General features: G+C 39.6%; 1 protein-coding gene across 1 annotated transcript in view; it reads right to left on the bottom strand.

Moving 5' to 3' along the window:
* FAM102B (family with sequence similarity 102 member B) overlaps nt 1–4,163 on the bottom strand; it is a 102,132-nt gene extending 97,969 nt beyond the window's left edge. The window contains exon 1 of the mRNA XM_044238802.1: nt 3,963–4,163. Coding sequence (XP_044094737.1) covers nt 3,963–4,102 — 140 coding nt within the window. The 5' untranslated portion in view covers nt 4,103–4,163. The remainder of the gene's footprint in view (nt 1–3,962) is intronic.
* Between the last annotated feature and the right edge of the window lie 22,663 nt (nt 4,164–26,826).

The following is a 26,826-nucleotide window of genomic DNA, read 5'->3' as shown; positions in this document are numbered from 1 at the left end:
CCTCTCACCCTCACTTCCCTGTTAATGCAAATTCATCCTCCCAGCTTGCTCAGCTGAAAAGCTACTGTCCTTTTCCATAACCATTACAGCTGCAAATAAATTCTTTTCCTGTAGAATTTCAACAACACTCACAAACTGACCCATTGATTAGGCACTAAATCATATTGTCTCCTACTGTCAAGTAATTATATATCTATGATCTAATTTCATTAAGTAGAGCTAATTCCCTTATGGGGCCTTTATATTTGTTATGCTTCTCAGAATCCCTGCCACACAGCTTGAAACCTGGTAAATGTTCATTTAACATGTGCTGAACAATGAATGATCTGCCTCTTTAGTTTCTGTCTAAAGTCAAATATACCTATAATTTACAATGTACCTCTAAGCCTTTTTTCTAAAAAATGAATTATTATTTTACATACATTCATGTATCAGTGATGCCCAAGACCATCCCCAGGTTGAGGGGTCCATTAGGAAGCCTCATAGGACTTGGCATATAGTCGTATTCGTGTCTAAGATTTTTTTTTTTAATAATCTTTAATAATGAGGCTCAAACTCACAACCCCGAGATCAAGAGTTGCATGCTCCACCAACTTAGCCAGCCAGGAGCCCCATGGCTAAGATTTATTATAGTGAAATGATACAAAACAGAATACAAAAGCAGAATCAGTAAAGCCTACTAAAAGGTCCATGGACCAAAGTCATGGGAAACCAAGTAGAAGCTTCTAAGAGTCCTCTCCTAGTAGAGTCACCCAGAACTCAGTTTCTCCAGCATAGAATTACAGGAACACATATTGTCTACCAAGGAAGCTTATTTGGGGGCTGGTCGTACAGACACTCTCCCCCCGGCAGAGACCAAAATTCACATTGTTTGTAGTCTAGGCACAGGGAGACACTCAAAAAAGTTTTGAACCAGTATAGGGAACTGGTTCTCAGATGCCAGCAAAAACACTGTAAGCAGGTCTTTCTAAGAAAAGTAGTCTTGGGCCTGCTATGTTAACCCTTTTCTATGTAGTTAATTTCATATTTTTAAGGGAGAAATGTTATAGTGTTAACCATTTGATTTATAAGAGGCATATAAAGTGTTTTTTGGGGGGTGGGTTGGCAACAAGTTTTTTTATCGTAAAGATTTAAGATTTAATTTATTTATTTTAGAGAGGGAAGAGCAAAGTGCGAGGACAAGAAGAATCTACAGTGAGCATGGAGACAGATCGGGGCTTGATCTCAGGACATTGAGATCATGACTTGAGCCGAAATCAAGAATGGGACACAATCGACTGAGCCCCCTAGGTGCCCCTTATTTTTTTTTTTTAATTAAAATCTAGCATTTAATCAGAGATGCAATGCCTAGACTGGCATCCAAGAATTGAGTTATGCAATTTAAAAGTAATTCACATCCTTAAGTGTTTCAATTTTTTTTTTCTTGTAAAAATTAGATCTTTTTCAAACCAACACTCTTATAGTTGTCAGAATAAAGGAATCAAGTATCAATATCTTAAAGGAAGCAAACCCTCTTGGACAAGCTCTTTGTCTTCTCTTCAAATGTTGATTAGATGTAGGTACCTGGATGACTCAGTCGGTTAAGTGTCTGCTTTCAACTCAGGTCATGGTCCCAGGGTCATCGGATCAAGTCCCACACTGGGCTCCTTGCTTTGCGCTGAGCCTGCCTTTCCCTCTACCTGACACTCACCCTGCTTGTGTGTACTCTCGTGAACTCTCTCTCTCTCTCTCTGACAAATCGATCTTTTTTAAAAATGTTGACTGGGTGCTAGTGCACTGTGAGAGCTGTTTTCAGTACATCATCTTCCTAAAATTCCTCAAAGCAACCCTACATGCCAATGATTGTTTTTATTTTATAGATGGAAATTGAGAAACTGAGCAACCCACCCAAGTTTATCATGGAGTTGGGATTCAGGTTCAGATTGGCCTCATTCTAAATCCTTGCTCTTAGCTTTATTTACACCAGTTACCTCTAACTAACAAGGCACAGATTCCTTATTATGAGTCATTTCCTTCCAAACTGTAGGGATTTTTGTTTGTTTGGCTATATAGAGCATTATTCTTAACCTTACTGATTTTTATTAAGACCACATTTTTGTTGGAAGAGAAAGGGGTAAATTGAACCCAGAAAACTCTGTTTTTTCCAACTCTTGCAAATTAGAAATCAAATTACACCCTTTGCTTATTAAAACTATTAGGAATCTCCCCATTCAGCACAACACATAATTTTCTCCTTCATCTGGCATCAATCTGTTTGAAATCAGGCAGACCTGTATCAAGATTCTGACATTTTACTTACCAGATCTGCAGGCCTTGGTTAAGTTGAGCCTTCTGACTCTCAGTTTATTCATCCACGAAATGGGAATCCCTACCTTACAGGTTAGCTATCAGCATGAAATAAGATAATATACTTAAAGGACCCAACCTACACGTATTTGCTTAATAAATGGCTGTGTGCAATACTGGAGTAACTTGATTTGTGAGTAGCAAGCCAAATCAATAATCTGAGGGAGAAAGAGGTAAGAGAGAGAGTACCCTGACCACCAGGTGTCACCACTGACCCAAAAGAGCTGGTCTAACAGCCCGAAGTGGCCAGGTGGGACCCGGAAAGAAAAGGGTAAGACCCAGGGTAAGATAGTCATTTGCACCCACAGGACATTCAAGAATTGGTTTTGGCTTTTCCACACTTGAGGAGCTGGTACAATATTTGCTGTACCATTTTAAGTTACACTGTTCTCTCACCAGTGTGTTATGATTGTAGTGCAATTAATTAGCTGGATAACCACAAAAGATTTGGCAGCACAGTTTAATCTTAAAAAGTATCCTCGGGTAACTGTTTTTTTAATTCTGAGAGTCGATAACGCTTTATATATCCTTTGCTTTGGCCAACTAGGCATTTACATTTTCTGGCATCTATAGGCTTCAGCGTTGCCACCGCAGCCAATTTTCTGACCCCAATTTCAAAACCCATTGACCTTCTGGGTTTACACTAGTAGGGATGACAGGTAAAAAGAAAGAATATTTCTAGGATAAAAATAAAGTCTATGAGTCGTAAATTTAGGCAAAATAAGCATCAACTGTCCATCTCTTCCCTTGATCTCAGGAACTTTAAAATTCATTTTTAAAAAATTCCATAAATCTCCTATTTTCTTAAGGAAAACTAACTTAAGGGTAAATCTGTCAACCTGCCAAACAGACCTTAAGTGACTCAAGGAACACTATCACCCTTGGCTTCATTCTGTAACCTGCCAATGACTCTCCCGGAGAATGCCCAGGGCCTCATTTCAAAATGAGGGCAGGTCTGGGCTCTCCTTCTGGTTCTAAGTCCTTCACACTGAGAGCCACTAGTGGCAACCTCAAGACTGGTAATTCAGTGAGTGTTAGCGCGTAACTGGAGACGCAGCGCTCCTATGAGGCACAAACTGGTGTCTCCTGGCCAGGGAACACTTGACTTAAGTCAAGCCTGATAGGGCCTACCGTGGTTGCATCCTGGGCTTCTGAGTCCCCGAGTAAGCACCAAGAGAAAAGGAGTTACGCTAAGCACATGTTTCTGACCAGGGCCAGGACTCTTGAAACTCAAGCAGTTTGGGTTCTTTTTGGTTTTGCAACAACAATTCGAGTTCCATTTTACATTTCGCAAATATGAAGATGTCTTAAGAGAAACCAGAAGTATTCTCTCCCTTCTGGCCGTGGCTCCCATTCCTAGAGCACTGAGGAGGGAAGCGCAGATACCAGGAACCATCTGGAATCAGGAGACAGGAGCCAAGCCCAGCCGAGATGGACCCATTTGCGAAGCACTTTGTGCAGATCAATGAACTCCTGATTTCAGACCGGTCTCTAGAGAAAGAGAAGCTCTAGAGAAAGAGAAGAGAGCAAATGGGCCAAGCAACGACAAGCTGCCCATCGAAGAAACCCCAGCGGGGCGGGCGCAGCGGCTCGCCGGGGCGCGGAGGGCGCGTTACCTGGGGGACTCTGCGGTGAAGCTGCCGCCGTCCAGCAGCCGCATCTTGCAGAAGAGGACCCCATTGACGAAGGGCACCGAGGAGAGCTCTTCCAGCTCGAAGTCCACCTTAAACTTAAACTTCTTCTTCTTCATCATCATGAGCGCCAGACGCCGGCGAGCGGGATGCGGGGGCGGCCCCAAGGGGCGCGCGGGCCGGCGCCGCCGCCTCAGCTCACCGGAGCCCCGAGCCCGCGCAGCCCCATGGCCGGGGCCGCGAGCTGCGCGCGGGGGCGCGGCCGGAGGGCGCCGCGGGCCGGCCGGAGCCGGGGCAGGGGCCGCAGCCGCCGCCTCTCGCGGCAGCCCTGGCCGGAGCGCGGCGGCGCGGACCCTGCCCGCCCGCGGGGAGCGGTCGTGCTGCAGCTCGCCTGGGCTGTGGGTGCCCTTTCGGTGTGCAGCTGGTCGCCGCCGCCGCCGCCCGTCTGAGAGCTGGGAAAGGCGAAGACTGGAAGACCGCCGCTGCCGCCGCCGCCTCAGAGCCACGGGGCCCAAGGCGCCCCCAGTGGCGGCGCCCAGCAGCGCACCGCGGGGCGGAAGCGAGAGGGCGGGCGAGGAAATTCGGGGCGGGCGGGCGCTTCGCCGGGAAACTGACCCACGACGGCAGTTAGAGCGTCACGCCTCTCTGGGGTTAAAAAAAGACAAACCCAACCAAAAAGGAGCTTCCTTCTACAGCTTCCTCTCGGCCTGGTTTCAGTTTTTGCTCCGCCTCCTGTTTCCCCTCCCCCTCGAGATTTTTTTTTTTTTCCTCTTGGGTTTGAGAGTCATGGGTTAATAGGGCTAATCAGAATCTCCACGACGTTGTTTACGTCAAATTGAAATCTTAAACTAAAATATGGTTTAGATACTCTAAATTCACAAGGCTTCTAATATAAAATGAGGACGAGGTAGGAAAAAGGAAAGGGATTAAAATGCGTTGAGGGTCTTCCAGGTGGTCAGGCACTGCACTGCTTTAGGCATTTTCTCTTATTTATATTTTAATTCCTGTCCCCCAGGATAAAAGAGTACAGGAGGGGTAAAATACAATACCTTACCTTTTAAAATACGGCTGTCCATAACGGAGAACTGAAAAGCCTGAAAATAAAGTCTAAGATGCAGAGCAATTACCTTCCTTCCATAGGCTTGTGTATGTTGTTACAATATATGTTGCCCACTTGGTTACATAAAGTTAGTTTTTTCAGACTGAGTTATTGCCCTTTTAACTCAAGATTGCCACTAATCTCTGAAAGCCTGTAACTGCAGAGATTCTCCTTCCCAGTTCACTCAATTATTAAGGCCTTCATTCATATAAAATACTTTTTAATCCCCTAGAATGTCAGTCACTGGCTACACCAAGTGATCAAAAAAATGAAGACAAAAACCCGCCTTCAAGAATTTTACCATCTAGTGAGAGACATATGTAAATCATTCATTAAAAACTAAATCTCACATCAGGTTGTGTTTGTTCAGAATAAGTAAGCAATTTGTCTAGAACTTAGAAGAGGAAGCAATTAGGCAAAGTTAATCTGTGTTCTGAATTTCAAAGAATGTGTAGGATTTGCCTGGGATGTTCTAGGTGCAAGAAAAAGAAGACCCAGAGGCAGATTTAGGAGTTGGGCCTGGGGATTTGGTGGTGGATAAAACTGGCTGCCCAGGAGGGCAGGAGACAAAAAGCAGTTGGAAGAGATAAGGAGACTTTGGGGTTTGTAACTTGGACATAGAGATGCATGTTAATTCCATTGGCTGAGTTTTGGAAGCAGGAGGAGGGCAGGTTGGAAATGGAAGCATTATTTGAACTGCCTATGAGATATCCAGGGAGAGAAGGGCAGCCTTAGCTCAGGTGAAAGGTTGAGATTGAAAACATGAGGAAATTAGAGTATTTCCTGAAGGCTGAAGCCCCCAAAGGTGAATAAAATATTCTGAAGAATATTTAATGGGTAGATGGAAGAAGAGAAGTCTGAGGGGCCTGAGAACAATCAGAGAAGGAGGAGATCAAGAAAGAGAGATGGAAAAAATAAGAAGAAAGAAGGAAGGGAGGTGGGGAGGAGGAAGAGCAATTACCTGAAAACCAAGAGTTTTAATCATTTAACATTCATAGTTATTAAGACCTACTATGTGCCAGGTACTATACTACTATGCTTGGGGCTAGAGATAGAAATGAAGAAGACATATGGGGACTTATAAATGAATGGAGGATAGCATAGATATGCAAACAAATCAATGAGAGAGAGAGACAGATCCATGATTCCCAGACAACAGAAGGAGTTTCCAGAAGTGCTGCAGAGCATTCCTAGAGGATTTGGACTGAAAAGAATCTATTAGGGGCGCCTGGGTGGCTCAGTGGGTTAAAGCCTCTGCCTTCGGCTCAGGTCATGATCCCAGAGTCCTGGGATCGAGCCCCGCATCGAGCCCCACATCGGGCTCTCTGCTCGGCAGGGAGTCTGCTTCCTCCTCTTTCTCTCTGCCTGCCTCTCTGCCTACTTGTGATCTCTGTCTGTCAAATAAATAAATAAAATCGTAAAAAAAAAAAGAATCTATTAAATTGAAGAGCGAGGAGGTCCTTGGTACTATTGGCAAGAGAAGTCCCTATAAAAAATGGTGGCAAAGTAAGATTAAAATGGTCTGGGAAGTAAATGGAAGGTAGTCATGAAGAGTGGGTCACTAAAAACTATCTTTTATGATTTTTGTCAGTGAATGAAAAGAGACAGGGCAGTGGCTAATGGAGGAGGGTTCAAGCTTTTTCAATAACATTTAGGTACTATCTAAGATTTATTGAGAACCTGTTATGTACCAAGCACCTTAATAGGTCCTAGAGATCTGAGCTGCAGTCCCTGTTCAATATCTTTACAGTCTAATGGAGGACACAAATATGCAGGCAGTGGCAGTGCAATATAACACTGAGTACTATCTGTATATGATGGTGAATAGAGGCTGCCTTGGGAGTACATAATAGCCTCTAAGTAGGATAAGTAGGTTTATGGAAAATAAAAAAATGTTATGGACATTTGCACTGATGTCTGAATAATGGGGTGGGGGGTAGGGAGCAGTTTCGAGGAAGAAAGTACTGCATGTGCAAAGACTCAAAGGAAGAGAGACCACGTTGCAGGAGGAACTGAAAGTTGTTCAGTCTGGCTGCAACTTACAGTGGGGTGTTATGACAGGGATGTATTAGTCAACCATTGAAGTTTTAACACAGAGGAATGTGAAGGGGCCTGATTTGCATTTTATAAAGAGCTCCAGCTGGAGGAAGGGAGTCTAGTACTCTCTTTTTGATCCATGGTTTGATTATGAAATAACTTGTATGAATTAAAGCCCAAGCGAAAAACAGACATCATACTCAAAGTGTTTAAATGAGGAAAGTTAAATGAAAGGACTCTACTGAGGACTGGGTGAGGACCACACAGTCTGTTGGGAGCTGAAAGGAGGGAGGATAAATATCCTGACCTCTCTCACTTTCTGCCTGCTGATCTCCTGCTGGTACCTCCCATGTTCCGAAGCCAGAGGGCAAAGGGACCTGGGAGATGCAGCCCATAGAGGATGACCTCACCCAGTACCTGGCATTAGTGGATATTCAATAAATGCTGCTTGAACTGTTCTGAATTTTGGACCAATCCTAAGTGTATTACCTCTGAGGTAAAACAATAAAGATGGTAGACATGAGCTAAGACTACTTGTGTCAGAGATTTGGTAGTCTCTTCTGCTATAGAAGCAAGTATTAAAGGTCTTCAACTAAAAGGAGTAGGCAAAAGAAAAAGTAACCATACCAAACAATTAGAGAATAATTATGTAAGTTAAAGTTAGGTTAAGCTACACATAAAACTCAATAGACAGTGTCTTAAATATGTCAGAAGCTCATTTCTCTCTTAATCAAAATCAGGAGGTAAACAGTCCAAAGCTAGTAGGAGAGCTCCATGGTTCTCAGGGATCTCAGCTCTGTTTTTCCATCATCCTTAACATATGCTTTTCACCCTGCGGTCTAAGATGGCTGCTTGACTTCCAGCACAATTTCTCATTTCCAGCCAGCAAGAAGCTGGAGGGAAGAGAGGTATATTCCCTCCCTTCAAAAACACTCCTGAAAGATGCAAACTCTACTTTTACTTAAATTCTATTGGCCCGTGGAATGTGAGAAGAAATAATGGCACCAATTCCAGGCCTGGCTCACAGAAACCTCCTACCCGTGATCCTTTTTCTCTTCTGGTCTCTGCTGGTTGGAATTCAGTGTCAAGGGGAACTTTTTTGAAGTTACTTGTTGAAGATGACAGAGCCTTTAAAAGCCTGGGTCCCTAAGTGACTGTGGGCAAGAAACAAATTTTACTGTGACCTTTTGAAGTATGTTTGCCTTAATAGCTAGCATTGCCTTAATACAGAAATTGTTACAGAATAGGGTGTTGTCATGTAAATCTAAAATTAGGCAAGCAATAGACAGCAAGAAAACTACTATTAGGAGCTGGAATGGAAACCCATGGCAAGACATTTGGTAAAAAATTTTTGTGCAGTATTTGAGAAGGCAAATAAGGTGACTACAAAGCCCATAGCTCTAGAAGAGGTTGGAAAGTAAAACATTAGTAGGTTAAATTTACTGGCTACATTTAGCAAGATACTAGAAAAATGAGATGAGCTCATGCAATAATAAGCAGATATGCAAGCATAAATGAAAAGGAATACAGAATGTACAAAAACTTGGAGCCTCAAGGGATTGGAAAAACTGACTGCTCTATACTTCAAAGAATAGGAAAGGATTGAAAGAGCTTTTGAGCAACAAGCCCCCATTAAAATTCAGCCATGCGGCAAAGGTTAGATTTAGGGTGTGGACTTCACATTTAAGTCCGCTAGCCCTCTGAGAGAGGGAGAAGCATAGCAAGAAATAAGTTAGGATTGAGAATTGTCTCTAGGAAAGAACTTTAGTATTACAGGCCTAGGGAACTGATCGGATGCAAATAGATCAGAAAGCTTTCAGATTTTGAGGAACCGTATGGCTAAAGAAACAATTTGCCTGTATTAAAAGCTGTACTATTTACAACAAATTCATGTTTCCCCACACCTACTTCACATATGGGCTTAGAGGAAAAGCTTTCAGAGGGTAGAGCCAGTGACGACAGAGAACAGTATTACAGAATGTAGAAGCAAGGTTTAGCTTGTGACCCTCCCCCACTGCCAGTTCAGGGCCCTCAGGATGCCTCCAGACAGAATTGCATCTTTGCAGTGGGCCAGTGTTTCCCTTTCTCTTCCTTCCCCCCTGCAAGTATTTGCTGCAATACATTAGTTCCATAATTATATATTAGGTGTGGTGGGAAGATCTCTTATGAGGTTATAGGTCACAGTGAGTTTCTCACCCTTGGCACTACCGACACATTGAACCAGACAATTCTTTGTTGTGGGAGGACGTCCTGTGCATTGTACAATGTTTAGCAGCATCCCTGGCCTCTACCCCCTAGGTGCCCTCTCCTTCCCAGTTGTGACAATAAAAAATGTCTCTAGACCTTGCCTAATATTCCCTCGGGGACAAGCCACCCCTGTTTGAGAATCACCAGATCACAAGATAATACAGAGTTGTATCCAGAGCTGATGGAGAAGCATGTGTAGTTACCTGGAGATCCTGTACTTTCAACCTGATGAAGTGACTGAGTCAGATATTAGGTTATTTCCCTTGCAGAGGGAGTGAGCATACCATTTCAGAAGAAGGAGAAAATGTATGTGTGTGTGTGTGTGTGTGTGTGTGTGTGTGTCAGACTCATTACTCTGAGATCTAGTCTCATGTACTTCTGGGGTGTCTGGATGGCTTGGTCGGTTAAGCATCCGACTCTAGATTTTGGCTCAGGTCCTGACCTGAGGCTCAGTGTAGTCTACTTGCTCTTCACCCTCTGCTCCTCCCACCTCTCTCTCTCTCTCAATTAAATTAAAAAAAAAAAAAAAAAAAGACTCTCATGCCCTTCTGACTGAGCCAGCCAGGCACCCCAGGTGAAATAGATATTTGATGACCAAATGGATGGACTATGTCATAGAGTGCTAGGTCATCACCAAACATGTTTTCTCTTCTTCCTGAGTATGCAGATTATATTTTCCAGTCTCTTTGGCATGATTGAGTTCCAGCCAATTGAATGTGTGCAACTTCCAGGCCTGGTCCATAAAAACCTCATGCATGTAATTCTTTCATTCTTTCCTCATTGAATGTCTGGATGTTGATGTCAATTTGGCCTTACAAGCCGGGTGCTAAAGACAAGAAAGCCTTCACCAGCCTGGGTCTTTCTGTCAGCAGCTTATAACAGAGCCCCTCATTCATTCTCCCAAACCCCTGACCAGAATATTGGTCTGCGTGGTGACTGAGAAATTAGCACTAATTTTGTGGGCGTGATTTTTTAAAAATTACTTTTAAAGATTATGGTAAAATAAATATAGAACTTAACCATTTAACCATTGATAAGTGTGCACGAAGTGTACAAAGTATATTCACATTGTTGTGCAACCATCACCATCATCCATCTATAGGAATTTTTTATCATCCCAACTAACACTTTTTATGTATTAAATCATAACTCTTGATTTCCCCTATGCCCCAGCCCCTGGACACCACCATTCTATTTTCCATCTCTGTGAATATGACTACTCTCGGAACCTTATATGAATGGAATCATGTAATACCTGTCATTCTGTGAGTGGCTTATTGCTTAAGCATTTAATTTTTAAAGCCACTGAAATTTGGGATGCACTTATTGTGCTAGCTAGAATTACATAACTCTGTGGCTAGAACAGAGTAGATCCTCAAATAAATGTTTGCTGAATAAATGAACATTCAACTATTGTCACTAACTTGAAACATCTGTTTAGGACATTATGTAATATTTAATTGGTAAATTCATGTTGTTTTATAGGATTTCTAGTTTTATGTTTAACATAGATTTAGGAAACATTGTAATTATAATAATTTAAATTAACTTTGGGAGTCCATAACATTTTTTTCCCTATACATTGTTCATTTGAGGGAAATACTGTTATATTGCATTGCTTAAAAAAAGTACATATTTTAAAAAATGTTAAATCAAATACTTGCCTTAATTTTCTATTGCCCAAAACCAAACTAAGGTTATTAAAGAATGATAATAAGAGAATGATATAAGAGTTTGAATAACATTCCTAGCCAAGTAAAAGCTTTTTAATTTCATATCAAAGGAAGTATGGTAATAAAATCATACCCTCTTCTTCGGTCCTGCAGTTAAATAGGAACATCACTGATACCTAAGTACTGATATGTAGTTGTCTTAAATACTGGTTTCCCTAATGAAAGAAAGAAGGTTTTCAAAGAAAGAAGTAGATAGATTACTTTCTGAGTTGCCTCTATTAACTCTAAAACTTGATTTCTTTCATCACTGTCTTTCTACCTTTTTTCAAATTTCTATAGAAAGATGGAAGATTGCCTTTGTGGCTCTCAAAAACACACACTGAATTGTACACTTTTCTATCTGAAACCACAACATTTAGTCAACAACTTCTTTCCAGTTGGGGCATAACTACAGAGGACTAAGATGGGTTCTTTCGTTGAGCAAGTGTTATAGCCTAAATGCTCTAGACTGATAGCTTTTGGGGGATGCCTTAAACCCTGATTTGGTCCTTTCTTCCCTTGTTTCCTTCAAAATCTAATATTAAGGTAGCTATGGCAATGATTACTTCTTCATCTCTTTATAATTATCCTTATCAGGCAGAACTAGATTTCTCTTTCCAGACAATAGTAAATAATAATTTCAAAAGTAAATATCGTATGGAAGTTGTAGAAAATAAGACTCTATCTCTAAGAGCATTTCAGAAATTACTGATGCTTTCAAAAAAAAAAAAAAAAACAACAACAACAAACCTGAGAAAATCTTCTAAGAATTCACACCAAACCAAACTTGAATCCCAAATCTGAGCAAACCGTATTAATTTGTTGATTTTGATCCAAATTTTTTTCAATTTAGTAAACCAAAGAGAAATGCTTTAAAGAAACCAAACTAAAAAAGCAACCATCATATCAGAATCTATTCTATGCATTTTCTAAGTAAATTGGCAGAAGGCCAGATACAATAACATTTTGTTTAGCTAGTCATCTAGAAAACATTTTCTATTTAAAAGACTTTATTTATTTATTTGAGAGAGAGGAAGAGAGAGAGAGAGAGAGACACAACGCAAGCGGGGTGAGGGTCAGAGGGAGAAGCAGACTTACCACTGAGCAGGGAGCCTGATGTGGGACTCCATCTCAGGACTCCAAGATCATGACTTGAGCCAAAGGCAGATGCTTAAGGCCTGAGCCACCCAGGTACCCTTGGAAAACATTTTTAAAATTAGCATTATTTTGTAGTTTTACAGCAGAGGTACAGAGCTTCTAAGAACTTTTTTTTAATCTGTTATATTTTTTTCTGTTTATAAAAACAAGTAAATTGATAAATTGCAATAGAAAAATAAAATATCTTCTATGACAATCATAAGACAAAGACCATCATGCCTTCCATAATATCACCAGCTTTAAGTTAGGGCTAACATTCAATTTGGGCTCTGAAATGAATCAGTTACTATATAACAATGATGGACATTGATTTAGAAGTTCCAGGTTTTACACAGACCTGTACCCCTGGGGCTAATACATTATATGTTTATAAAAAAATTTAAAAAAAGAAGTTCCAGGTTTTAATTCCAGTTCTGCTTTTGCTGATTTGATTCTGAATGGTGACACCTTCCCCAAGCTCATTTTGTTCTCCAAAATGAGGGAAATAGTCTAGACCAGCACGGTCCAATTGAACTTTCTACATGGAAGTAGTCTCTGGTCTGTTCAGTATGGTAGTCACTAGCCACACGTGGCTATCGAATACTTTAGATGTGGCTTGTATGATTAAATAATTGAATTTAAATTGCATTTCATTCTAATTAATTTAAATAGCCACCTATGGCTAATGGCTACCATACTGGACAGCAGAATTCTAGTCTTACTATCACTCACAAAACATTTGAGTACCTACAACATGCCAAGCATCAGGCTACATGGGAGTCATCACAATGTCTTTGCATTCAAAGAGTTAACATAGAGAAAATCTAAATAAACACTTGCTAATTCATGTGCTTCAATAAACATAGGCAAAAAGCACAGAAGAGAAAGTAATTACCAGAAGGTAAATCAACTCTAAGATCCACTCTAGTTCTAAAATTATGTGAATTAAACTCAACAAATATTTACTGAGCACCTATTTTCTGTCCAGCTCATTCTTGGCTTGATTTCTAACTACAGCATTATCTTTCAGAGATAGTAGCTAATGAATACTACCAGAACTCTTATTTTGTAGATTCATTCATTCACTATTTAGGAGTGTTTCTTTTGTACAAGCACTTTGCTAGATATTTATGAAAAAAATGGATTTGACAACATTTCAAAAGTGATCGCATATCGCCTCCCAGGTCATATTTTTAGTTGATAGTGTTTCAGATGTTACTTCAACTACTTGGAGATAAATCAGCAACATTCATTAGTATTCCTAATAAAAAAAGGTGGAAATGAAAGACATAGACATGTTTGTCCATTAAAAACTACTCATAAGTTTTGCAATACAATATGTCAGAATAAATACCATGAGGAGATATTTCTTTGAAGATATTATTTTATGGGGAACAGACACATGAAAAAATCCTCAACATCATTCATCATCAGGGAAATACAAATCAAAATCACAATGAGGTACCACCTTATACCCACCAGAATGGCTAAAATTAACAACACAGGAAACAATAGATGTTGGTGAGGATGTGGAGAAAGGAGAACCCTCTTATACTATTGGTGGGAATGCAAACTGGTACAACCACTCCAGAAAACATTATGTGGGTTCATCAAAAAATTAAAAATAGAGCTACACCATGACCAGGAATTGCCCTACTGGGTATTTATCCAAAAGATACAAAAATACTGATTTGAAGGGTTCATGTATCCGATGTTCATAGAAGCACTATCAACAATAGCTAAACTATGGAAAGAGCCCAAATGTCCATTGACTGATGAATGGATAAAGATGTGGTATATATAGTAGAATATTATTTAGCCAACAAAAAGAATGACGTTTTGCCATTTGCAACTACGTGAATGGAGCTAGAATATGTTATGCCGAGTGAAATAAATCAGAGAAAGACAAATACTATATGATTTCACTCATACGTGGAATTAAAGAAACAAAACAAAAGAATATAGGGGAAGTGAAGGAAAAATAAAATAAGGGAAAAACAGAGAGGGAGGTGAACCATAAGAAACTCTTGACTATTGAGAATAAACAGCATTGCTGGAGGGGGAAGTGGGTGGGAGATGGGTTAAATGGGTGATGGATATTAAGGAGGGCACTTGGTGGCATGTTACATATAACCCCTTGGTGGGTGTTACATGTAAGTAAAGAATCATTAAATTCTACTCCCAAAACTAATGCTATACTATAATATGTTAACTAACTTGAATTTAAATAAAATCTGGAAGAAAAAGAAAGATTATTTTGTATTGTTATCTAAATATAAATATTCATTCCTTTTCAATGTTCTTTTCTCTTTTTATTGCTATGTAGCTACAGTATTAACTCCAGGATTTTTCTATCCATTAGATTGTCTTCTTTATATAAAACTTTTACTTGCTTTAAATGTCTCTTATTGGATTTGTACCCATTTGTTTATTTAACTTTTATTTATTTAGTTGACTAGTATGCAATTATTCAATAGAGGGGGACAAAAGCCAGTAATCGTTCAATCTTCTTTTTCTTTTAACATTTATTTATTTATTTTAGAGAGAGAAAGAGAGAGAGAGTGGGGGGGAAGGGGCAGAGGGGGAGAGAGAATCTTAAGCAGACACACGCCCGCATCCCCAGCCCACTGTGTGCAAACCCCAGGCACTACCAGACAACACTGAGATCACAACCAGAGCCAAAATCAAGAGTCAGATGCCTGACTGACTGAGCCATTCAGGTGCCCCAAGTGCTGAATCTTCTAAAGGAGTTGAGGGTAGGGAAAATAAAACAGAAGAAACCTGAGAAAGAGGTATTTACATAACTACCAGAGTACTTCAGGGGAGGAAGCAATTAGTTCCAGATGAGACATTAAGGGAATGTTTTGTGGAGGATGTGGCATTGAGCTAGACCTTGAGCCTTTAAGGAAGGGTAGGTTCTATCAATGCAGAGAAGGAAGGAAAGGCCGCTTCCGTCTTGAGCCAGGGCAGACAGGCAGAAAAGTATGAGGTTAGGGAGAAGAGTCAGAGTGGAAAAAGGGAAAAAATAGCTGGGAAAAGAAATAGAGGAAAACCAGGCTGGAATCGTAGATTGTGGCCAGAACCTGGTTTTAAATGCTAGGCTGGGTAGTCTAGACTTTATTTTGTAGATTGTGCAGTGTTTGAGCAACAGAATGAAAAATCAGAGACGTTCGTTAGGAACATTGCCCTGACAGGAGTATTTAAGATTATACATTGGGTTAGGGAGAGGCTAATAGAGGGGCCAGTCAGAAGGCTAGTTACTATAGCAGGGAGACCATAGGCTCTAAATTGGGATATTAGCAGGGACATTAGAGAGAGAGAACTCAGGAGAGGTTATTGTAAAACTAGAATCAGTAGATTCCAGAAACCTATTGCATATGATGATGGAATAAAGGGAGCAAATAAAAAAAAAATGACTCCAATATTTTAAGTCTCTATGACGAGAGGATGGTGGTACTTCAAGCTAATTTAGGTAATGCAGGAGGAGAAACAGATTAAGATTGATATAGCAAATATGTTCTTGTAAGGAAGAAATATATTTATATGATATTCTGGAAATATATATATTCAATTGAAGATTGAACTGAAGCCAGTGATGAAAATGGGAATTGCACTAGGGGACATCTTGAATTTTGCTCTGTGATAATAATGAGTGTCCAGGTTATTTATATTCAATGTTGTCTCCTTCATTATTTAAGTATATTTATGTTCTCAGACTGATAAATTGGACAAATGCCTCTTGTAACCTTAACCTGACCTTCTTGGTTAGCCAAGTGTCTGAGGTATATAGATTTTTTTACTGCATTCAAAATCTTTAACAAAGGAGATTTTTAAAATAGCACAAAAGATCTTTATCTTTAACAACAACAAGGAAAGTGCCCATCCATGGATGGGCTTGATTTAAGCTTTTAGCTTACGTGTTCTCTAAATTCTTAAACTCAGGGGCTTTCTAGATTAAATCTGTTGTGGTTAATATAGTTCAAATAAATAGCCCAGAGACAGATACTGTCATTATTCTGACTAATGCAATCAAATATAATTTCCCAGTTGGAGAGCATAATTTTTATATATAATTTTTCTAAGAAAGAATATTCAGGTTTCAGTAGAATTGGTTAAGAAAAAAAAGTGTTGTCGTTTTTTTAGGGTTTAATCATTGTTTTACTAGAGTACTTACTAACTAGGTAGTTAGGGATGATCTGTTAAAGTGAGTCCATTTATAACACAAAATGTTCTAAGCATGACCTTCCTCCATATCTGTGATTTTTAATTTTCAATGTAAAAAGAATTATAGTAGGACTATGCAGAAGGCCTAATATTTATTCTAATACCTTTAATGCCATATTTAACATCACACATCTTAAATTCTCCTTCAAATCTTAAGAGCTATCTTTATAAAAAGCTATTTTTGTTATTGTTGTTTGAGGGAGAGGAAGGCCAAGACTGAAGGTACTCTGAGACACCCAGTATCATTTCCTCTGTTTGGCATGCTTCAGAATCCTACCTAAGAAAAGATGGGAGGTTGCTTTGTGGGAACAAGAACACTGCTACATGCTTGACAAATCAGTTTGGCCAAAGAAGATTGTAGCATAATCTCATCCTGATGGTTTTACCATCAGCAAAAGAATGCAAAAGAGTAATGTGATGATAAAAAAAATTAAGTGCAGACTTGATTTCTGAGCATGTATTTTAGTTAATCACACATGTTCATTTGTGGAAATCTTTGTGGGGGCCTTGTACTAATGTGATAAGCTGGGGCTAGAGCAAGAGGGATGTTGCTGCCTCCCAGATAGTTATTAGTAAAATGGGGATATTGTGGTTATGTGGTACAGAAGAGGCAAGGGCACGAAGAAAGGGATCCTATCTGTCCTTGTTGATTAGAGTGACATTTTGTATTGAAGAATACAGATGTGCTTTGACTTAACACTGTAGATGTGTTCCTGAAAAGTTGTGTATAAGTTGATTCTTTTGTTGTTAATGAAATCCGGATTCTATGCTATATTTTTAGAATTCCTTTACTTTAATCTCTGATTGATCTTTAATTGGCAGAGGTTTCTCAGACTATAATTCTAAATTGATCCACTATTTCTTACCTCTCCTGTAGCCAAGCTCTACTTTGTTAATCCTAACACATGTTTACTGGTTATGATTTTTAAATTCCTTTATTAGTGAAAAGTGTTTCTTCTACCATATCAATTTAAACTGTGCAAATCTGTATTTCTGTTATTCCATATATTTGCTGGTATTACTATTCTATAATAACAGTAATGATATCAGCACACATTGAGCATTTACTATGTAGTAGGCATTGTTCTAGTCTAAGCAGCTTCATGTACTCATTTGTTCAAATATCACCATTCCAAGGTAGATATTATTCTTTTGTTCTACAGATGGAGATATGCAACTCTCAAGTTTATACAATCAGTAAGTAGTAGAGTCCCCTTATACCAGGGTTTCCTAAATGAGGTCCACAGCTGTAATTGAGTCAAACTTGGAAGGCTTTATGGAAGTGGTCTGCCTATATTCCATTTTCTGCCTATATGCCATTAGCTAGAACTTAGTCACGGGGTGGCTCCTAACTGCAAGGGAGGCTGGGAAATGTAGTCCAGTTGTATACCTAGGAGGAAAAAGGGAATGCTTTGGTAAATAGTTAAGCAGTCTCTAGCAATACGACCAAACTAGTAAACATGCAATTATATAACTTGTGAAAAATGTGATAAAATAAAACAAGATGTATGAGTGAGATTAATGGAGTCAAGGTGGGGAGCAATTTCAGGAAAGTCCTTTGTAATAATGAGATAAGATTTAAACTGAGAGCTGCAAAATGAGAAGACAAAGAATGGTAGAAGAAAGAACATGCAGCACACCATAGAACACATTAAAGAGTTAGCATTTAATCTTAATAGCAATGGAAATACATGATATTTTAGTGTTTCTAACAGGATGTTAAACCAGGACTCTTGCTGACTAACTGATTCTGCTGACCTTCAAGGACCCCCACATTGCAAAGTGAAGTGTGGAGTCTGATCATTCATGGCAGAATTACAGAGAAAGGGCTAAAAACCAGTTCTGTGGGTCTTACTCCTCTGCCTGTCTTAGGGGAATAAAACTTAAGGGACTGAGAAGTTAGTTGAGATTTAGAAGCTACCCATAGAAAAATTTTTCAGTGCATTGTGAGTCTTCCCAACACCCATAGGAAACCAGTGGGACAAGTGTTTTACTTCACCTCAGTCTTACTGAGGAAGGCTTTAAGTGGACAGGATGGAGAGTTTGACTTGTAGCCCCTGATTCTGTGGAACACAGAAATACTTGGAAAACAGTTTAATGGCATCAGAATAAAGAACTGCGTTTGGAAAGTAACTATAATCTCTTCATTGGCATCTTAAAGGTATGAAATCCTTGGTGGGAATATGTGTTGGGTTACTTAAAACGGGATCATGTCCAAGAGGCCTTCTGCCTAAACCAGACTACCTTAACCAAAAGAGGCTACAGGTGACCCATCAGATGCAGAAGGTGAGGCTGAGACTGGGCTTTCTGCATAAGTGTCCAGTTCAGGTATAAGTTTTGCCTACTTCAAGGAAGCTATAGTCAGGGGAATTCACAGCAGGATATCCAAGGTGCTCATAAAACCAACCCCGAGAGCAGGAGTCAACTTTAAACACCTGCCATGGCCAGAGTATACCAGAGCTAGATTACAATTGTGCCTGTCAAAGACCTACCTCTTATCTCTCCCTTCTCTGTCCGCTCCACCCCTGGCTGGCTAAAGGTCCGCAGAGAGAATGAAGGTTTGCTGATCCTTGCTGCAAAGGCCTCCACCCCGAGAAGTTTGGGTGGGTAGTAGGAGGAAGCATTAAGGGCAACAAAATTCAGAGTTTTAACTAAGACACCAGACTGGGTGTTTTTATTACTGAACTGAGACTACTTTGTGACTAATAAGAAGAATTTTGATTAACTGAATGTACCAGAATAGTCAAGGGAATTTCCCTAGGCATTAGGAAAGAACCTTTCTGCCGAGCTGATTTGATCAAGCTTTTGGGAAGAAAAGAAGAAAGCTGTTTTCTGTTCTCACCTTAGGAGAGTTTCTGGTCCTGCGTAAAGGTTACTTGTTTTAAATAATCACACTAGCTGCTTAGTGGCTATCAGACTATAGGCTGACAGGTGTGAATGCAGTGGGTGAGTTAGGAGGTGATTTCTGGCTTATCCACCTCCTTAGTTGTGTGACTTCAGGCAAGTCACTGAACTCCTCTGTGCATCATTTTCCCCATCTTTAAGTGTTGAGGTACCGGAACACCTTATGGTGTTGCTGAGAGGAATAAATGAACAAACATTTAAGTGTTTAAAGGACTGCTTGACCCGAAGTAAGTATCATGATGTATTTTTTTTTTACTTTAAGAATTATTGTTGTAGCAGCCCAAATGACAGATATCAGAGACATGAAAAGTTTATGATATATTTTATTTTTTTTAAATTTTATTTATTTATTAGAGAGAGAGAGAAAGAGAGCACAAGCTTGGGGAGGTGCAGAAGGAGAGGGAGGAACAAACTCCCCACTGAGCAGGGAGCCCGACTCTGAGCTTGATCCCAGGACCCTGAAGGCAGATCCATGATCAACTGAGCCACTCAGGTGCCCTATGATATATTTTAAATTATAGTCAATAAGAGTGTGTAGGGGATGATTGCATACGGAGAATAAGGTAGAGGGAGAGGACAAGAATTACTCCCAGATTTCTAGCTTGAATATTTGCATGGAATTGCGATTATTGAGATTGAAAAGGACAGGCATTGCATACAGTCTTATTAAGATTCCTGGTTGCTGATGCTTTTAAAGTTTGCATTTTAATAGCATTGAAAGATTTGGACACCACAGTAGTTTTTCCGAAATTGAAAATGCTCTAAAACAAAATCACCTTCTGACCCTTGCCCCATCACTTTAGAAAATGGAGCAGGGTGAATAGGTAATTGTGTGATAATACGGTTTTTCTTCCAAGAACCAAGAATGACCTCAATGGGCAACCAATCTTTGTAAAATAAATGTTGTCAGAAAAAATGGCAAATATTAACAATTCTAAAACTAGCATTGTTATCTTTGATAGCTGTCCTCCAAAATTTAATTGTTCTATGTTTGATAAACTCAATAAATTACATAATAAACTTATCCAATGGGGGATGCAATATAGTTTTTGATTTTTTTTTCAAAAGCTCACACACAAATGCACAGATAAAATTTTAGCACTTACTGGTTTAAGTGACTTTAATGGTTTGTCACCTTACCTTTGCTGTAGGTAAGTTGATCTTTATAAGCAAGGTAATGGCTTTCCCGTCCTAGAGATACACTGTGGAGATAAAGGAAACTTTTATTTTTTGGTATTAACTGATACTGTGTTCTTCTCTGCCCTGTGGTGACAAGATCAGTGTTGAGAACCAGAGTTTCTCTTCTGCCTGAGGTCTTGCTGATAGTGTCTTTATCAACTTCTCCAGCCTTGCTAGGAACTGGAAGAACATTGCTATCAGATGCCAGAGCTAACCAATGAGTAAGTGGCTAAGGACTTTTATCCCAGGCTTTGTGTTTTGTAGAACCTTTTGTAGATAAGCATAGCCCCTCATTATCAGAACTTTCCTCCCAGTTCTTGACAGCATTGTGGAAGAAGTTTCTGTGTCCTCCAGGGCCCTGTGAGAGTGAGAAGAAGCAGGTTGTTCCCTGAGCCCTTGCTGTCTAAGGTTACACCATCAACCAGGTCTGGGTGTCATTTTGGTTTAATGATTACAGTAGTCCTGTTGTAACAAATATTCTTTCAGGTAAAAGTACTAAATCTCCTGTTTAAGGACAGATGTTGGGTTTGGCATTTTACTTTCGCTTTTGGCAAACATAAAGAAGCAAAACCAACTCACATGATCTAAAAAGGAAAAGATGAAGTCAAATGCTAAAATACTAGCCTAATTCTCTAGCAGGTTGATACGTGATGAGGCCTTTGGTTTCAAATAGAGACTTTTTTTTTTATTATGCTTATTTTGTTTATCTTATGGTGGGGAAGGGAAGGTCCTCCTTTGCTTTTTCATTCAAGAAGAACCGTTGGCATCAGTGCCCAGACACATCCACGTGATGCCCCCACCAGCCCATAGGTACATAATGTGTTCTTAGACAGTGGTAATGGGTTGGAGTTTATCACATGGGGTCAAAAACAAGAGATGATGATTGCTAGAGCTTATGTAAAATTGGAGAAAAACAAATACATAGCATGCATCCAACACATATTGATGCATCCAGCAATAGCTATTCAGTATTTTCATATACTGAATACTTACAAAAGTTCAATGGAAAGAGTCCTAATTCTTCCCAGCCCTTCTGTCATATTTCATTACCACCATATTTCCTCTAGCCATCAGGAATGTAGGGAACTGAATTTTCTCTGGAAACTTTTCTTTATGGCATTCTTTTTTTTTTTTTAAATTATTATTTATTTATTTATTTTCAGAAAAACAGTATTCATTATTTTTTCACCACACCCAGTGCTCCATGCAAGCCATGCCCTCTTGGAGGTTGGGGTACCAAATAGAGACTTTTGCATGATAGAGTGACACTCTGAAATCCATACAGGTATATAGGAAGTTAAAGTGCTCAAAACCAAATGTTTAATGTTATTTCATCTCATTTTATTTTTAAAAATTTTTTTATTTATTTGAGAGAGAGTGAGAGAGAGCAAGAATCTGAAGCAGACTCCATGCTGAGTGTAGAGCACGGCAGGGGGCTCTACAACAGTGAGATCCTGACCTGAGCCGAAACCAAGAACTGAAACCAACCACTTAACAGACTGAGCCACCCAGTTGACCCCATTTTACCTTTTATAGCCATTATGATCAGCTGGAAGCACCTGCTCTGAAAATTACCAAGATCAGCAGTATTTGGCCTTAATGAGATATTGCTTTGGGAACCTAATGGATATTTGTTTCCACGCTAGAGGAAAACTAGTGTGGAAAATTTCCCTCCAATTTTTTGTCAAAATCATATATGTACATGACAAAAATAAAACAGAGCTGAGGAATTTACACTGAAAAACAACAGATCTCTTCCCTACTTCTCAGTATTCCTTCCCAGAGGCAAATAACCTTCCTTTATTTAGTAAAAAGATTAAAATTATTTTTAATAATTATTGATTTTTACCATTTTATTCCTTTAAACTATCTCCTAAGAAGTTCTAACTGCAAGTAAATCTGGTCTGTATCCTTCAAGTCTTTGTTTCTATGCTTATAACAAACATATATACACACATGGAGGTATCACCTACTTTTAATAACCTTTTCTTTTGAATAGTCCATGAAATTACTACTCAACTTACAACTATATACTGTTGCTGCCATTTCTTGACTTCCCAATTAAAAAAAAAAAAAACAAAACACAACTATTTTCTGCCTGTAATAAAAATAAGGATTTAACTGTCCTTTCTTGAATTTTGATAGATGTTATAGTTTTATTTTTGGTTTCTTTTGTATTTTTAAATAATATACTCAAACATCTAGGTTTTGTCTCAACAGCCTTACATAATATCTCTTGATTCTTAAATTCATTTAATGATTGTTTTTTGAGTACCTGCTATGATGGTAGGCACTATTCTAAGTGCTCAAGGATAAAAACAAAGATCCCAGCCTCACTGGTCTGTACATTCTATTGAGGGAAGGGATGTTGAGACACATAAATTATATAGTAGACATTGACATGTTTAATGGGGGAAAAAAAAGTAGAATAAGGTTAAGAGGAATCAGGAGTCAGGGAGGTGGGAGTAACAACTTTAAACTGGGTGGTCAGATTTGGCCTTAATGAGAAGTGAAGGCAGGGAGGGAGTTACCTACGTGAATATCTTAGGGAAAAGAGTTCAGGCAGAAGAAAGAGCAAAGGCCTCGAAGCAAGAGCATGCCTGGCACATTCATGGATTAACAAGGAGGCTGGTATGGCTAGAATGGAGTGAGCAAAGGGCCCTGTGGTGGATGATGAGCTCAGAGAGCTAACAGAGGGTGACATGACATAGGTGGTATAGGGACCAATATAAGGACTTCTCAGGGATGCCTGGGTGGTGCAGTTGGTTGGACGACTGCCTCCGGCTCAGGGCGTGATCCTGGAGTCCCGGGATCAAGTCCCACATTGGGCTCCCAGCTCCATGGGGAGTCTGCTTCGCTCTCTGACCTTCTCCTCGCTCATTCTCTCTCTCACTGTCTCTCTCTCTCAAATAAATAAAATAAAATCTTTAAAAAAAATATATAAGGACTTCTCACTTTTACTCCGGGTGCAGTGGGAAGCCACTGAAAGGTTTTGAGCAGAGGATAATATAGTCTCACTTGCATTTAGAAGGATTTTTAGACCTTCCAAGGGTGGTGCCTGGGTGGCTCAGTCAGGTAAGCATCCAACTCTTGATTTTAACTCAGGTTGTGATCCCAGAGTTGGAGGACTGAGTCCTGCTTCTGGCTTAACTCTCAGCTCAGAAGGCTTGTCTGTCCTCTGCTCCTTCCCCTGTTCTCTCGCGCTCTCTCTCTCTAATAAGTAAGTAAGTAAGTAAAATCTTTAAAAAGAAAAAAAGAAAGAAAGATTTGTTTAGCTTCCGTGTTGAGATAAGTATAGAAAGAAATTGGTGGAAGCAGGGGGATGGATTGGGAGGCTATTGCAGCAACCCAGACAGAGATAAAGGTAAATCTGAGCAGTGAGTGCTTGTGGATTGGTGAGAAGTAGTCACATGCTGGATATACTTTGATGAGAATATCAGCTCTTCTCCCCTTTCTTCCACCTTCTACCCTTCTACCTACCACATTCTGTCATCCTTACTTTTGTTTTTACATTTTCAAGGTTAATGCCAAGTTCATTCTTTTTTTTAAAGACTTTATTTATTTATTTGACAGACAGAGATCACAAGTAGGCAGAGAGGCAGGCAGAGAGAGAGGGGGAAGCAGGCTCCCTGCTGAGCAGAGCACCCAATGCAGGGCTCAATCCCAGGACCCTGGGATCATGACCTGAGCTGAAGGCAGAGGCTTTAACCCACTGAGCCACCTAGGCGCCCCCAATGCCAACTTCATTCTTTATTGTAACCATTCTTTCATGTGTTGTTTATAGGTCAATCCTGAAAGTTAACAATCAACACTTTCCGTCTTAATTATTGTTCGTTGCATAGCCAAATAATGTGCAAAATTACATTTAAACAGAAGTAGGTCCAAGGTCATGAGCTCTGGACTCCTTGAAGAAGAATGTTCTAGTGTCCATTAAAAAAATTTTGTTTTTATAATTTCGGAAATTGCTTAAAATTATGCCACAATTAGCGGTCTTCTTCTTATTTTTTTTAAAAAGATTTTATTTATTCATTTGTCAGAGAGAGAGCACAAGCAGGGGGAACGGCAGGCAGAGGGAGAGGGAGAAGCAGGCTTCCTGCTGAGCAAGGAGATTGATGCAGGACTGCATCCCAGGACCTTGGGATCATAATCTGGGTCAAAGGCAGACACTTAACAGACTGAACCAGCCAGGTGTATCAGCTGCCTTCCTTTTTTTTAATCATGATTTTTTTTTTTTTTTAGAGAGGGGAAAAGGGAAAGAGAGATCATGAGTTTGCAAGTGCCAGTAGAGGGCAGGAGTAAGGGGCATTGGGAGAGGGAGAGAGTATTTTAAGCAGACTCCATGCCTAGCACAGAGCTGGATGTAGAGCTCAGACTCACAACCCTGAGATCATGACCTGAGCTGAAATCAAGAGTGAGATGCTTAACTGATTGAGCCAGCCAGGTGCTCCTATCATGAATTTTTAAAAATGTAATTTTCGGGATGCCTGGTGGCTCAGTCAGTTAAGTGTCTGCCTTCGGCTCAGTTCGGGATCCCAGGGTCCTGGGATTGAGTCCCACATTAAGTTCCCTGTTCAGTGGGGAGCCTGCTTCTTCCTCTCCCTCTACTGCTCCCCCTGCTTGTGCTTTGTCAATTAAATAAATGAAATGTTTGAAAAGATTTTTATTATTTCCAGGGTAGCCTGGAATTTCCAATTGTCTTTTCTTGTATCTTGTTGAAAAAAAAATACACATTTTCTTTATCATATTACTGATACTATCCATTTCCATAATCATTATATCTTTTGCACAGACTACATTTAATTTTTCTTCTTGAAGAAAATTGCACTCAAATTGCACTTGAGGCCCACTGATCAGTCCTCTTCTGATTTAGATTGTAAACACTATGCACAGCCTCACCCTGGAATTATTTTGCATTAGGCACCCAGGTTAGTTTCAGCTTTTTTATATTCCATATCTCTCTCTTTGTTTGTTTCCACCCCATGTCTCTAGAATATATTAGACAAATTTTGGGGGCACCTGGGTGGCTCAGTCAATTAAGCATCTGCTTCAGCTCAGGTCATGATCCTGAGGTCCTGAGACCGAGCTCTTTATTGGGCTTCCTGCTCAGTGGAGAGCTTCCTTCTCCCTCTCCCTCTACCCCTCGCTGCTCCCCGCTCCTGCTCTCTTGATTACTTGCTTCACTCCTGGTTTCTCTATCTGAAATAAATAAAGAAACAAACAAACAAATAATTTTTAGAAAAACAACAAATTTTCATCAGAAAACACAGATGGGAGATGAAATTTCTGAGTACTTGTAAATCTGAACATGTTTTTAGTATGCCTTCATGTTGACTTATAGTTTAGAAGAGCACAGAATTCTGTATTCAAACATTTTATTGTCCTCAGAATTGTGAAGGTTTGGTTCCACTATCTTCTGGTACAAGAATTATTGACAAGCAGTTTGATGTTAGTTTACTGTTGTTCCTCAATAAGTGGCCTTTTTTGCTCTTCTTCTCTCAAGGCTTTAAAAGATTTTCTCTTCTCATTTTCACTGCAGCATCATCCACAATAGCCAAGATGTGGAAACAACCTAAATGTCCACTGATGGATGAATGGATTAAAAAAAATTTTAAAAACAAAACCAAAAAAAGAACAATGGAACATTATTCAACCATAAGAAAGAAGGAAATCCTGACACATGTGTCAACATGGGTGAATGTTGAGGACATTATGCTAACGAAAGTAAGCCAGTCACAGAAGGTCAGACACTGCATGGTATCTAAAATAGTCAGATTCATAGAAGCAGGGAGAATGGTGGTTACCAGAGGCTGGAAGGAGGGAAAAGTTGGGAATTGAGTATTGGGTATAAAGTTCCAATTATGCAAGATGAATAAATTCTAGAGAATAAATTCTAGAGATCTGCTGAACAACATTGTGCCTATAGTTAACAAGACTATAGTCTATTATACATTTAAAAATTTGCTAAGAAAAAAAAATAAAAATTTGCTAGAAGGGCACCTGGGTGGCTCAGTCATTAAGCACCTGCCTTCGGCTCAGGCCATGATCCCAGGGTCCTGGGATCGAGCCCCTTGTCGGACTCCCTGCTCAGCAAAGAGCATGCTTCTCCCTCTCCCACTCCCCTTGCTTGTGTTGCCTCTCTTACTATGTCTCTTTCTGTTGAATAACTAAACAAAATATTTTAAAAAATATTTGTTAAAAAAGTAGATCTCATGTTATGTGTTCTTTCCACAATTAAAAAATTTAACTAAAAAAAATCTCTTAATATTTGGTGTTTTAAAATTGTGATGTTATGTCTAGATGATTTTTTTTA

Source organism: Neovison vison, chromosome 2, assembly GCF_020171115.1.
Source record: "Neovison vison isolate M4711 chromosome 2, ASM_NN_V1, whole genome shotgun sequence".
In the NCBI taxonomy this organism is placed as follows: Eukaryota; Metazoa; Chordata; class Mammalia; order Carnivora; family Mustelidae; genus Neogale; species Neogale vison.
The sequence above is the reverse complement of the archived record's forward strand: the minus strand, read 5'-3'. Positions and strand labels throughout refer to the sequence as shown.